General features: G+C 38.0%; 1 protein-coding gene across 2 annotated transcripts in view; it reads left to right on the forward strand.

Moving 5' to 3' along the window:
• Nucleotides 1–15090, forward strand: part of NALCN (sodium leak channel, non-selective) — a 291882-nt gene that overhangs the window by 165308 nt on the left and 111484 nt on the right. For both annotated transcript variants that reach the window (XM_049701166.1, XM_049701167.1), the window contains exon 14: nucleotides 7885–8022. In XM_049701166.1, coding sequence (XP_049557123.1) covers nucleotides 7885–8022 — 138 coding nt within the window. The remainder of the gene's footprint in view (nucleotides 1–7884; nucleotides 8023–15090) is intronic.

Genomic DNA, 15090 nt, shown 5'->3' on the forward strand with positions numbered 1-15090 from the left:
ACATCTAATGTTTGAGATCCCTGTTAGATAGACACCCAAGGGGAGATATGGAGTTGATTCTGGATGTAGGGCTGGATATACAGATGTGGGTGTCATCACTACATAGACCGTATTTAAAGGGATTATAATGGATGAGATCAACCAGTTAGTGAGTGTTAAGAGACAAGAAAGAGATCTGAGGACCACGCCCCGAGGCTCTGCAACATTTAGAGATTCGGAAATTGAGGAGAAACCAGCAAAAGATCCTGAGAAGGGCTGGTGCTGAATTGAGTGGCCCTACAGTGAGGTGCTTAGACCCTTCAGTGATCCAAGACCTTGTTCTCTGCTCTTAGATGTGTTTTCTCCTGCGTCATCCCTGGAACAGCTCACTTCCTCACACTCTGGTCTTATGGCTTTCACCTTCTACCCTGGTTCGCGCCCTTCCCTTTGCTCCCACATACCCAAGGAATACATCACACTATGATTAGAAAGAGGTACTCATCAGGCTAATGATTTTCAATACCTTCCTTCTCCATTCAGGGAGCATCACTGCAGTCTCTTTAGTCAGTGCATTTCTTTCCCACTTTACTTCTGTTCCTTCAGAGATGTTCCTTCCTTGGAATATCAATGTGCTTATAATTACAACTCTGACTTTGTCATGACCCCTTCTTGCGCCTACCAGATGCATAGCCAGTCTCCATTTATTCGTTCACCTCCAGGTCCTACTGCTAACAGTGTGATTTTTCACTGTAGCTTCCACTTGAAATTCATTAGAGATTTTTTTTAACATCTTTATTGGAGTATAATTGCTTTACAATGGTGTGTTAGTTTCTGCTTTATAACAAAGTGAATCAGCTATATGTATACATATATCCCCATATCTCGTCCCTCTTGTGCCTCCCTCCCTCCCACCCTCCCTATCCCACCCCTCTAGGTGGACACAAAGCACTGAGCTGATCTCCCTGTGCTATGCGACTGCTTCCCATTAGCTATCTGTTTTACATTTGGTAGTGTATATAAGTCCATGCCACTTTCTCACTTCGTCCCAGCTTACCCTTCCCCCTCCCTGTGTCCTCAAGTCCATTCTCTATGTCTGCGTCTTTATTCCTATCCTGCCCCTATGTTGTTCAGAACCTGTTTTTTTTTTTTTTTAGATTCCATATATGTGTGTTAGCATATGTCATTTGTTTTTCTCTTTCTGACTTCCTTCACTCTGTCTGACAGTCCATTAGAGATGCTTTTGATTGATTTTGTTCTACCCTGATGGGGCAGAGTTGTTTGTTCCAGATCACATCCTATGCAGCTGGGCCATTCTCAGGTTAACTGCTCATCCCCGATTCAATTAGCTGCAGCCAGGCACCTGCAGCGTGAACAGAGCCTGACCTGCATAGGGGTGTTTAATATGTGATTATGTCATTAGACACAGAAAAGAAAAAGCACTTGTAAATGCAGTCTTTACCCCATTTACATCTGTAGGATTGGGCTTTGGGGGTAAAATAGCAAAAATCACAGACCTTCTGTCCCGAAAACCTACAGAAACAAATAAAACAATTAATTATCAGCCTGGAAAACATTATACCAGCAGTAACCACACAAAGAAAAGGCCACAATTTCATACCATTATCTTTGAATAGCAGCTAGTAGGAAAGATGGAGGGAGGAAGAGAGAGAGAGAGAATCAGAGGGAGAGGATGAACACTCTAGGCTCATGCCTGAAGCCTGTTTTCCAGAAGTTGAGAAGAAATTACATTGGAAAAGCAAATCGTAAAATATGTTCTCATCTCCCTCAATTTGAGAGCCTCAGGCCGTGGGGATGTTCAGAGCCCTGGAAAAGACATCAAGAATCTCCCACAGGTGTAGATGTGATTGATACACCCCATTTTACCAGAGGCAACATAAACTTGTAGGTTGCACCATTTTTATTTTCCCAGCTGGGAAGAAGGCTTGAGAGTGAAAGCAAAATGATCATAATTTCTGAAAACTAGGAATCTCCCATAATAAACAAAAATTCAGCATAGCGAAAGGATGAAGAGAAAAGAAGAAAACAGAAACCAGGAGGGAACAGGAGCCCCAAGGAAAGCGTGATGGGAGAGACGCAGCTGTCCTCTCCTGGTACCCAGAGGACCAAGACCAACAGAATCAACCCGTCTTTGCCCTCACCTGGAGTCAACGGAGGGCTAGTGATGCTGGAAGGAAGCCGGTGAATTAGAGGAAGTGAACACCTGTGACTGATGGGCTGGCAGCACTAAAGATTTCCAGAATCTACCCACAGTGGGGAAATATCTGAAGCCCGATATTTCAAGCATAGCTGCCCATGGCCTCAGCTAATACTTGTCTCCCTGCAAACCCCTCTCCTCATACTGAGACAGCAAAACATAGAGGAGAAAATCTAGCTGACAAATTGAAACAGGACTCTGATAATGGGCATGAGATTCTGGGATCACTTTCTGACACTATATTAGAGGGAATAAAAGATCTAGATGAGAAAGTTAAAAATGAAGGCTTTGCATTTGCAGCAACATGGATGGACCTAGAGATTATCATACTAAGCAAAGTAAATAAGTGAAAAACAAATACCATATATCATTTATATGTGGAATGTAAGGCAGACATAGAGAACAGATGTGTGGACACAGTGGGGGAAAGGGAGGGTGGGATGAATTGGGAGATTAGGCTTGACAGAAATACACTACCATGTGTAAAATAGATAGCTAGTGGAAACCTGCTGTATAGCGCAGGGAGCTCAGCCTGGTGGTCTGTGATGGCCTAGTTGGGTGGGATGGTGGCGGAGGGGAGGGAGGTCCAAGAGGGAGGGGATGTGTGTACGGGTATGGCTGATTCACTTTGCTGGGCGGCAGAAACTAACACAACATTGTAAAGCAATTATACGCCAATTAAAGATTAATTAATTAATTAAAATACAACACAAATGAATATAATCTATGAAACAAAAACAGACTCACAAATATAGAGAACAAACTTGTGGTTGCCAAGAGGGAGAAGGGTAAGGGAGGAATGGATTGGGAGTTCAGGATTAGCAGATGTAAACTATTATATATAGAATGGATAAACAACAAGGTCCTACTGTGTAGCACAGGAAACTATATTCACATGCAGCAGAAATTAAACGCAACATTGTAAATCAACCATACTTCAATAAAATTAAAAAAAAAAAAGACTTTGACAGTTGTGGAGCAGGTCTAGAAGGTAATTAGTCCAAATTGAAACAGCAGTAAGAGGACTCCAAGGAAAATGTCTGAGAGTAAGAATCAGATGGTTTCTGCGTAATTGAATGCTCCAAGAAGAACATGTGTAGGAGAGGAAAAGTGGAATTTATTCTAAACAATAAGTAAAATGTGTGATAATCTGGAAGCTATTTAAGGTAGAAGGAGGAAAGCATATATTTCTTTTCCCAAGGAAACAGGGAAAAAAACAATTAGAAACTCTCAACCAAAACAAAACTAAACTAAAAATTTTGTAAGAACACTGTGATTCAAATAAAGTAAATTAAACTGGGCCAGATTCTGAGAAATAAGGGGAAAGTAAGAAAACAGCCTCCACTTAACCTTGAACATTTACCTTCTAGTACCAAACATATCATAATACTGAGGCCTGAAGGAGGAAGTATTATCCTAGAACATTACCAGGATAACAGTATTACATAGCAATATTTTCATAGTCAACATATCAACTGTCAATCTATTGATTATCAATGTACTGACAAGCATGGAAGACCCAATCATGACTAAAAAACAAAATGTAAATATTGTTGAACAGAAGTCACTGTCTAAGGTAGATAAATCAAGAAATACTGAATGGGGATGTGGGTAGCACCACCAGAAGTAAAAACAAAAGTGGTTAAAGGCAGTGGCTTCTGGGAAGTGGGACTGAGATACTGAAGCATATGGCCATTGCTTATTATCTGTTAAGAAACCCATCATCAGGCTTCTTTACTATGTAACTTTTTTCCTTTTTTTTTTTTTTTGCGGTACACGGGCCTCTCACTGCTGTGGCCTCTCCCCGTTGTGGAGCACAGGCTCCGGACGCGCAGGCTCAGCGGCCATGGCTCACGGGCCCAGCCGCTCCGCGGCATTTGGGATCTTCCTGGACCGGGGCACGAACCCGTGTCCCCTGCATCGGCAGGCGGACTCTCGACCACTGCGCCACCAGGGAAGCCCTATGTAACATTTTTAATCATATGGTATCACCTTGATTAAATTTTTGAAAAGTAATATTAAGAATGAGCTTAACAAGAAATGGACAGAAACTGTATAAACTGAAATCTTTGTCCAGAATCTTGAGTAAAGACTTGATAAATGGATAAATGGAAAGATATGCCCTTCTTTGAGACTGGAAGATAATATCAATTTTTCTTAGATTCGTGTGATTCCAGTGAATAAAACAAGAGGATATTTTGGGGCAATTAACATATAAAAATAAAAGAATTCTGAAAACAAAAGCTTAGGAGGAGGGGCTGGTAACTCTACCACTTATTAAAATGTACAAAGATTAGGCAGTTTGGAGATGAAATAAATAGATGGAAAAGAACAGAAAGTTTAGAAATAGAATTGAAAGTATATGAGTAATCAATGTATGATGCCAGGGATTTTTCAAATTAGTGAAGAAAAGACAGATTTTTAAAATTATATTGTGCTTAATCAACTGATCACCTATTGAAAAGAAAAATAAGATTGATTTCTGTCTTATTTCTTATACCAAAATAAATTCCATATTTAAACTGATTTAAACAGTGATTTCTGGTTCAAATGTTAAGCATAATAAAATAAGGAAACTTATGGGTACATTTATATCTAATCTTGCAGTGAGAGAAGTCTTTTTAAGCAAAATATAAACACCTTAAATAAAAGGAATGGCAAATTAAACCACATAGAAATTTAAAATTTATTTTTGTAAAAAAATACTGTTAAAAGATAGGGAAAAATATATGGCAGATATAAGATTAATTTTCTTAATTTATAAAGAGCTGGTTGAAATCAATATGGGGAAAGTAAAGGTCAACGGGATAGGAAATGGCATAACACATGAACAGGGAGCTTGGAGAAAAGAAACAACTTCTCCAGGCCTTTGTTCATGACACCCTTCTCCACCATTTAAATTCTACACGTCTTCCTCATGAAAGTCAGTTGCTATCATTTTCTACAAACTATCTTGACTCACCCAAGAGGAATATATCTGTCCTTCCAACTTGCTTCTTATAGCTTTGCCATATTTCTCTTAATGCGCCGTATTTTTCGTTCTTCCATTTCTTAGAGTTGGCCATGCTCATCTTTTTCTTCCACTCCTATTATAAATTTCTTAAGAAGCCATGTCTTCCTCATCTCAGTCCCCAACACATCAGGTCTTCAGGAACCACTGATAATCCATGTCCAAATAAATAATGTAAACAGGTTCTTCAAGGAACGCGGATCCTGAAGACAGTATAAGTCAGTAAGTGTATTTGATTCACATCTCAAACAGACTGTCACTGGGATTTAAATTTCCAGCTAAAATCTCAACAAAACTGATAAATTACCCCTCGTGCAGGACACAGCTTATTTTTCAGCCTGTAATAGAAGAAGTATTTCATGGCCCTACCTTTCACTGGTTTATTCATGTAAGTGACTATAAACACCAATCACATTGTAACAGAAAGCTTTGCTCTCAGATATAATTCACAGCATCTCATAGTATGTATGCACTTTCAGGGGGCTGAGCTGGGCAGAAGTGAGACGTTTTTTCTTTTGAAACTCTGGAAAGAGTAGAGGATAACCCGATGTTCTTGGTCACATTGCTTATCTCACAGCAACAGGTTATAAACCCCTAGCTTCCTGTTCCCGAGCATTTACTGGATGCATAATAGCTGAGTATTCGTGAAAGCTAATGCCGTAGATGAAAACACATTAAGTTGGTTTCTGCCCAAGGCAGCGGAAAGGTACCCCTGAATTTTTGGCCTCTAGGTACCAAGAATAAATCTGTTGGACTTAATCACAAGCTTTCCTGTCACTTTTGGGGAAAGAAATCCATGTCCAGAAAAATTCCTTTTTTTTTCAAAACAGGATGTTTTTCAAAACATCCTGGTAGGTGTTTTGACTCTTCCCCCTTTTACTGTAGAGTCTCTTGGATGTCCACACACTTTCACGCCGGTGACAGCTCTGTTGAAGAAGATCTGATATTTTTATGTGAATCATCTTTGTAACATGTGTTGCTTGCATTCAGATATAATAAATATTCAATAGAAAAAAAACACAGGGAAAAATTAATTGCCCTCAATGATAGGTTCTGGCATACTTATGAGGTTAAACGATGTGTTGAAAAATTCTCTGAAGCATTTTTAGGATGAGTTAAAGCTAGTGTTCTCTTTGGCACCCTGTCGAGGAAAGTATTATACTGTCCTTGTTGATGCCGTGTTCAAGTATCAGTAACAACATACTTCATACTTTCATTAATGAAACACTTTGTAGGATGATGATATTATAGAAAAATTAACTCAAGGAGAGGTTAAGTGTTTCACACATGGACAAAGGGTAAGAGAAAAAACTTATCTCCTAGCTCAAGATTCATTTATGAATGCATTGTTCCTTTGTTCAAACAGGCCTATTATGTGCTGAGCATTGAACATCGCACTTGTAAAAAAAAGTTAATTTACTTATCCCTAGTAAAGAAAACTGCTAAGAGAGCTTACTGCGCAATGAGGCCTGGGAAGTAGTAGATTCCAGACTTCACTGAACACAGGAAGCAATACTTGGAAAAGTACTTGCTTTGGAATCATAATGCCTGGTGCTACTTCTGTTAGTGCCGCAAATTAATAGAGTGACTTTGGGATAATCATCCATCTTTAAGCCTCTTTTTCCTTATCTTCAAAAAGAATGAGTCAGGGTAGGTTATCTTTAGGGTCCATTTTGCCTCTAAGATGCTATCAGTGTAACAGAGCTTTTATCTTGGGCTCAGTCCATCTTTGTATTAGCCTGGACCTTATTTCTTGGAATCCCAATACCTGAGAATTCAATTTATGTCTTCCATTTTACTAAAGTCTGTAAAGATTTTTTTAGAGTCACTAGATTCCAATTGTCAACTTTCCCCAACATCATCATAGGTTCTCATTAAGAAACATTTATTGACCACTGATGTGTACAAGATACATGAGTCAATGATGGATATATATATTTAATGAGAAAAACATGTAGGAATGAAACTAACCAAAGATCTCTGCAGAGAGAGAATGAGTCTTTTAGCTAGGCTGGCTTTTGTTGGAATGCTCTAGTTTTAATTATTTTATTTTATTTTTGATCTTGGGGTTTCTTCCATGGTCTTGACTCTGTCTTGAAAATTTTTTTTAAAAATCATGAAAAATGTGATCATCTTTATTAAGTTGCTTAGCATGGCCATATCATTTAAAAAGTTTCTTTTTTAAAGAGTCTCATGTTTTTAATATAACTGAAATAATTTGATAGATGGATACTATAAAAGTAAAATTAATGTTATTATTCTCACTTGCCTTTAGACAATCAACTGTAATTCACTATAAAAATAAGTTATGCTTAACAGCAAAAAAAAAAAAAAACAGCAATCCGTTGGAAATGTTAAATAGTTAGCTTGCTAAAAGGGAAAAACAAGAAAGGCAATAAGCAAAGGTTCTTGAATTTTGTTCTGATTTGATCAGCAGTATTTACCACCAACAAAGCTAATTTTAATTCAGAGTAATTATTTTAGTTTTCCACATTGAATAGCTAGATATCAGGCTTTTAGAATCTTTGTTCTTAGCCCTTTCCTATCTGTCGAATGAAGGCTGTTTTTTCCCTGCTGAATCAATAATATTGAAATCAAAGTCCTCAACACCATATACTAATTCTAAGTTGCATGTAAGCCCAAGGCTAGTGTTTAATACTTCCATTCTTTTCCTCTGTAGGCATTTATGTCCATGTTCCAGATCCTTACCCAGGAAGGATGGGTTGACGTCATGGACCAAACGCTAAATGCCGTGGGACACATGTGGGCACCAGTGGTCGCCATCTATTTCATTCTGTATCACCTCTTCGCCACTCTGGTGAGTTTAGCATTTCTTTTCAATTATGTCTTACAATTCATAATGGGGTGAACATTAACAGATTTTTGGCCTATTGTCAATTTCAGAATCAGAACCAAAGAACCAAGGTAGAGTAGTCCCGTTGGATGAGGTCCCTTCCATTCTAAATGTATATGAGTCAAAGAACTACTTGAGGAAATAGATTTCAGATCTAAGTAAGAAGTTGTCTCTATCAAGGTCAAGTGGTTTACATGAGGGAAAACAAGATAAAACAAAATGGAAATCCCACATCCATGTACTGACTTATCCATCTCTAAGCATTCACACCCTCAGCGATCTAAGGATCAAACCAGAACTACATTATTATTTTTTTTATCATAGAGAGACAGTCTCTTCACTTTCACTGCATCCTCTTCACAGATGTAATGAAACTGAAAACAGAAGCTGGAGACCTCAGGGTGCAGTCAGTTAATTAGAAACTAGCTCAGTGTTACTACACTTTGTATGACTAAAAGAAACACATGGGGAAAAATAAAACACATGGCTGCAAATATTGTAAAAAGCATGATAAAAACTGAATACCAAAATCCAGGAAAAATTTTCCTCTGTCACACAGACTTTTCTCTTCAATGTATTTCTATTAAAAAGAAAGGAAAAAGTTATGAAATATGGCCTATGACATACTAAGGGATGTAATCCTTAGGTCTTTCTAATGACAAATGTACATCTCCATATAATAAATTTGTACATATTTAAGAACCAAATTTAATCTCTAATATTATGCTAAGAGTTCCAAGGTAAGGACCCAGAATGTTACCCTTCATCAGGAACACAGGAAATAAAAACAACTGCTACTCTTTATTGGGTGGCAAAATTCTTTATAATTTTATTCCTAATACCTGGAACAACAAAGTTAGGTCACATTCCCACATTACAGATGATGAAACTGAGGAGTTAATTTGCCCAGTGTCACAAAGAGTGTAAATGTTAGAGCCAGAACTTTCCCAAGTCTGCCTGGTCTCAAAGCCCGGGGTCTTGCAACTATTTGTTGCTGCTTCCCTAGATTCTGAAGCTTGTCATTGTCACTGAAAATGTCTGCAGCAAATCAAACCTCTGCCCAAGTCACTAAGATAAAACAAATTACATACAGCCTTTAAGGTCCCTTCCAAATCTAAATGTCTATGAATCAAATAAATGCTGGAGAAACTACATGCATTAAACTAGAGGTCGCATTTGCTATAGGCAGAGACCTTCAAAACGATAACACGTCCATCAAAAGGTGTATGAGGATACATTGTTATGTGGCGGAAGGTCCTGGGCTCAAATAGTGGAATCACGTAGAAATAGTTTTGGCAGTTTTTACATGGGCTGACTTTTAAAATATTCACAAAAGGAAAGAACACTGAGCAGTGGGAATGGAGGTCTGGCTTCTAAAGACGAATCTGGCTGCACTGGTGTTGGCAGGCACTTGGCCCTAAGGTCTTTGCATCCTCCCTGACAGGACCTCTAATCTGTGTCATTCATTTATTCATTCATTCATTCATTCATTCATGAACTCAACTAATGTTTATTAAGCACCTACTATGTGTTTAAGTTGGAGACTATTGATCATGGGTTAAATGCAGGATAGATGGTTGAAATCATCTACGTATGGGAATAATCTGTCTGATTGTTGTTCTGTTAAAACAATATAATCTTCTGCTCTCCCCACTGCAGATTTTTCACACTTAAAGATTTGATTCTTAAGTCAGAGACTAACACAATATGTAAGCAGGAAGAAAAATGATCTAGCCTAGTAAATTATTTAGCAAAGTAATTTTTTTTCAAGTGGATTTCTACAGGGATCACTAATATAATGAATAAAATATTAAATCTGGTAATAGACTTCTTGGGCATTCTAAATTTTCCTTATTGGGCCAAAAACATGGCATTGATTTTGGAACACTGAAGCACTTGCAAGGACTGCTGAGATTCACTTGAGCCTTTAGGAATCTACAGAGCACAGCTTGAAAACCCATATCTAATTACACACCTTCATTCTACTGATTTAAGTGTCTGCCCGAAACACTCATTGTACAGTAATTTTTTTCATTGTGATTTTCAAAAAGTAGTTCTAAAACTGACAATTGAAATCGTTCTTTTGATCATAATTTTTTCAAATCTGTAAAGCAATTGAGAATTGAAAAGTCTACATGTCAATGAGGGCAGTCTGGTAAATATGGTAGAGTACAAGACTACAGACTTGAAGTCCAAAAACCTGGATTCAGGATCTCTCGCTGCTGGTCACTAGATGTGACTTTGGGAGAATCAGACAACTTCTCTGATCTCTGTGTTGTGTTATATCTGAAAGTGAGAATAATAAGGCCCAACACACCTAGTTTCCAAGGTTGCCATGTACATATGAGGTGAACTTGTATTTTTGAGGATGTTTTAGCCATGGTGTAAGAGGATGGTCGTAAGTCTCACCAACACTGAGTTCCTTCAAGTTTAAATAAGATAGTATGAGCATTTCAAGCTATATATTAATAAATGCTAAAATGTTATTGTTATTTCAGATGTTTTTAATTTATAGAAGTAAAGTATTATTGATCAGTTTAAAGTATCATTTATGTCCAAGTCCGTCTCTCTTTTCATCTTTCCCCACGCCCCTTCTCCCAGACAATGACTATGATGAATTGGATATGAATCTGTCTTCCAGTTTTTAAATCATATTTTACTAAATTTAGCATACTATCAACTCTGAAAAGACTCATATTTTGTGTAACATTAACAAAAAAAAACAACAGTTAAACTGTACACATAGATTGTAAGGTGCATCCCAATTTCAGATTGGTAAAGTGTGAAGATAAATGTGCACCTTAAAATCAATGGATTACAGTAGTTTCCCCCACATATATGTATCCATTAAAAATATAGAATGTTTTTAATTTAAGGTTATCATCTACAGACATTTTATACCCTTAGCTTTTAAGATCAGTATTATTTTTCAGCTTGAGAGTACTGCTCCAGTGCACTGATGGCCATCCTTGGGGGAGATGGGAGATGCCTGGTGTGCACACTTCTCTTGCTGTTATGACCCTACTCCATGCTGAGGCCAACTTACCTTTCATCATGTGTTTCCCTCCTTACAAATCATTAGGAGTAGCAATTTTCAGAATAAATAGTATCAAACTCTACATGTGTTCTCAGTTGAGTTTTTGACCAAGTATTGTTTTTGAAATCTTTTCATCTTAATACACATAGAGCTAATTCAGTCATTAGTATATAGAGTCATATAGTAGTCCATGGACTGAATATGCCATGTTTGCTTCTCAGTTCCCTTCCTGGTCGATATTTAGGCTGTTTTCCAATGTTTTGCTCTTAAACTGTTGCAACTAATATGTTCGTACTTTGTGTCCAGTTGTGTGAGTTTCTTTAGGGTATATGCCAGAAAGTATCAATAGAATCCAGGGTCCTGGATGCTGCCCAAATGGCTCCATTGCACAGGTCTGCAAACCCACACACCAAACCTGGTCCACAGGCTTTATTTCTACAGCTTTTGAGCTAAGAATGGTTTGTGCATTTTATTTTTTTTAATTCATTTTTATTTATTTTTGGCTGTGTTGGGTCTTCATTGCAGTGGCTTCTCGTTGCAGAGCACGGGCTCTAGGCACGGGGGCTTCAGTAACTGCAGAGCGCGGGCTCAGCAGTTGTGGCACATGGGCTCAGCAGTGGTGGTTCGGAGGCTCTGGAGCACAGGCTCAGTAGTTGTGGCACATGGGCTTAGTTGCTCCGCGGCATGTGGGATCTTCCCAGACCAGGGCTCGAACCCATGTCCCCTGCAGTGGCAGGCAGATTCTTAACCGCTGCGCCACCAGGGAAGCCCAGTTTGTGCATTTTAAATGGTTGTGTAGGTCCATACGCAATATCCTCAGTGTTGCCTCTTGGCCCTCAAAGCCTAACGTATTTGCTATCTGGAACTTTAATTTGCAGACCCCCGTTCTACAGGCAAACTGCACTAATTTACAGTCCCACATGCAGTGGTTGAGAATTCCTGTGTTCTTACATTCTCATGTATACTGGATATTGTTAGACTTTTAAGATTTTGACAGTCTTGTGAGTTGAATGGTGATATCTCTTTGCCTTAACTTGCGTTTCGGGGGTTTCCATGGTTATTAATAAGGGAGCACCTCTTAGTATGTTTATTGGCTGTCTTCTTTGTGACTCACCCAATCGTGTGCTTTCTCTCTTTTCCTAAAAGCTAGTTTGTCTTTCTTAAATTCGTTGTTGTAGTGCTACATAGATTCTGGATATTATCCATTAACTACTATATATGTCGCAAATATCCTCTCTCAGGTAATATTTTATTATTCCAATTTGTCTGTGATGGCTTTTGACGTTATATTTTGATGTGGCCAGAACTATCAGTTTTTCACTTAAGGTCAACATTTAATTTGGACTCATGTTTAAGAAATTCTTTCCCACCCTGAAGTAATAAAAATATTCTCCCCTATCTTCTTAAAATTATTTTAAATTTTTGCCTTTCATCTTTAGATCTTTAACCCGTCTCAACTTACTGTTTATATATAGTATAAGTTGGATGAAATGCATTATTTAAACAAAACAAATCCATTTTTCTCATCCAGATTTATGTGACATTTTTAAAACTTTGAGATCTGTAGTTGGTTTCATCCACAAAGCAAAGAGGTCAATTCAGATTTCCTAATTTATAAATAATTTTTTTAAATGAGAAGTAATTAATTCAGTGAAAGAAAACACTATAATTAAAAATTTAAAACTGCAAGTGTTACTTCTGTACTACCCAAAAAGTCTAGGGACTGAAGTCACTTCCCCAGGTCACTGGAGATTTTGCTTAAACATTATCGACAATTGCTTTATTATCCTGTATGTCCTCAGACTGTCAGTCACTATCATGAGCTCTATCAAGTTAGCCTAATTCGATTCAGCACAGTTTTACTGAGTCTCAACTACTCTGTATAAGTACTAACCTATGTATAAGGCCATAGTGGGAAAGGGCTTAATCTCTGTCCTCTCTGAGCCTAAACTAGTACAGAAGTTGGACTGGTAAACACAAACACACAGATAAAAGCTGTGATTCAAGACCTAATGATACAAGTGATAAGAGGCATGCTGTTGCTTGCAGTGTGATCGATGCACATGATAAACATTTGCTTCCCAATCATTCCAGGTCAACCTGATCTGAAATTCTTAAAATATTGGCAGGAAAACAGCTGGAGATGGTTTGTGGACCAACATACAAATGTGTGTGAAGGTGATAAGCCTGTGTTACATATGCATCGCATAACCTTCAAAACTGAACATTTAGAAGTTAAAATCTCTATTCCATAAGTCTGTCTTTAGGCTTGGATTTAGCTTTAAAAGAGCATTTTTGTTAAATGTATGAGTTTTTAATTTTTTTGTAAAATACTACAAAAGATTTTAACCCAAATAGGAAAAAATTTTTTAAAGTCCACATAAATATACAAGCTCTGATTTGATTTTTACCCACGCAGGCCGGTGGTGCCACACAGCCTGGGGAGCTCCTGATTTAGTCTTCTCAGGGACAAACAGGCATGTGCCAAGCAGAAAAAAACAAGAAATGCTCGGCTGCAGTTTGTTCTGGAATAAGAAACAGCAGGCCATTCCATCGCCCCCTGGGGCCACCAGTTTGTCAGCCCACAATGAAAATCAGGCTTAAGTGTATAGCAAATGCATATTTATAACCATTATCTACCGTTCCTGTAAAATGTCTCTCTCATTCGCCAGGTGTATATTCTGTATTTCTGTCCTGACTGATTGCAGTTTTGCCAAATGCTTATGAAATCTATCTTTTCCCCCACTTTTGCCAATGATTTGGGGATAAGAACGATAAAGACAAGCAGTTGAAAGACTTTTTATTCTTTCAGTGTTTTCCCCTTTATTATTGTTTCAAAGGAAAGCCCTGTGATGGGAATACTGAGAGAAAATGTAATTAAGCATTCATTGTGTATAGTCTTTTTGTTACCTTTGAAGTGCTTACATTAACACAGCAATCTCTTGATTTTGCTTCTGTAGCAGCAGCTTTCAGAAAATAGTCGTATTTTGCTGACAAAAATGGGCATTCCAGAGTGTAAATTAAATAACTTGATTTTATAGAATTCATTTAAAAGTGCATCTGTGGTGAGCAGTTCCCATTTTACATTGCTCTGATTACACTTGACTTTTTGTTGACCTATATGAAAAATGAAATTGTTTCTAACTACAGCCTGCAAGACAGCTTAGGAGAGTGTGATTATAAATGGTAAAAAGGAAAAGAAAACCACAAGATGATGAGGTGTTGACCAGATTCCTGCTGTGCTTCTACTGTATCCTTGAAAATAATGTTAAAAATAGAAATTATTAATAAAGTTCACAGTAGAGAAAGAAATAAGATTAAAGGTGACATTTCAGTTAAAGGGCTATCTTTAAGCTATATAAAAAGGAAAAGAAAATAATAAGAGGAATCTTTAGAAGAGAAATGGAAATGAAAAAGGAAAGGTGGATAGGGTGGGTGCAGGACTATATGCAGAGTTGGAAAGAATGCAAAACAGGATTGGAAGCTACAGAGATAGAACTTCTCAATCAAGAAGACCCATTCTAAGATGGTAAAGCCACCCTCTTGAGAAAATACACCATAACTTTCAGCAGCCTGAATCATGCTAACCTAGCCTCTCCCTTCAGTAGAGAGAATGAGAACCCTTGTGTGTTGCACAGAGGGGTTGTGTCACAACAAAATTGGAGGAAATAATGATGCTGGGGAACACACTGCTTCAGTCATTTATTGAATTTCATTGAAATGCATTATGGTTAAATGGAAGAAAACCAAGTTAATTATCTGTGGTTAAAGGTATCAAACTTAAACATAGCAAATACGTTAGCTCAGGTGAATCTGGCTTTTTCAGGAGTGAGAGGAGAAGTTAGAGGAGAAGAGAGGTCGTGAGGAATCACAATGGCTGAACGCCTCCTACCACATGCGGCGGGAGCCATACTGAACCTGGAGACATTGGTTTTGAAACCCACTAAGCTGGAAGGTCAGCACCCCACCAAGCAGTAGCTACCCCATTCATAAAA

This window comes from Orcinus orca, chromosome 18, assembly GCF_937001465.1.
Source record: "Orcinus orca chromosome 18, mOrcOrc1.1, whole genome shotgun sequence".
Lineage (NCBI taxonomy): Eukaryota > Metazoa > Chordata > Mammalia > Artiodactyla > Delphinidae > Orcinus > Orcinus orca.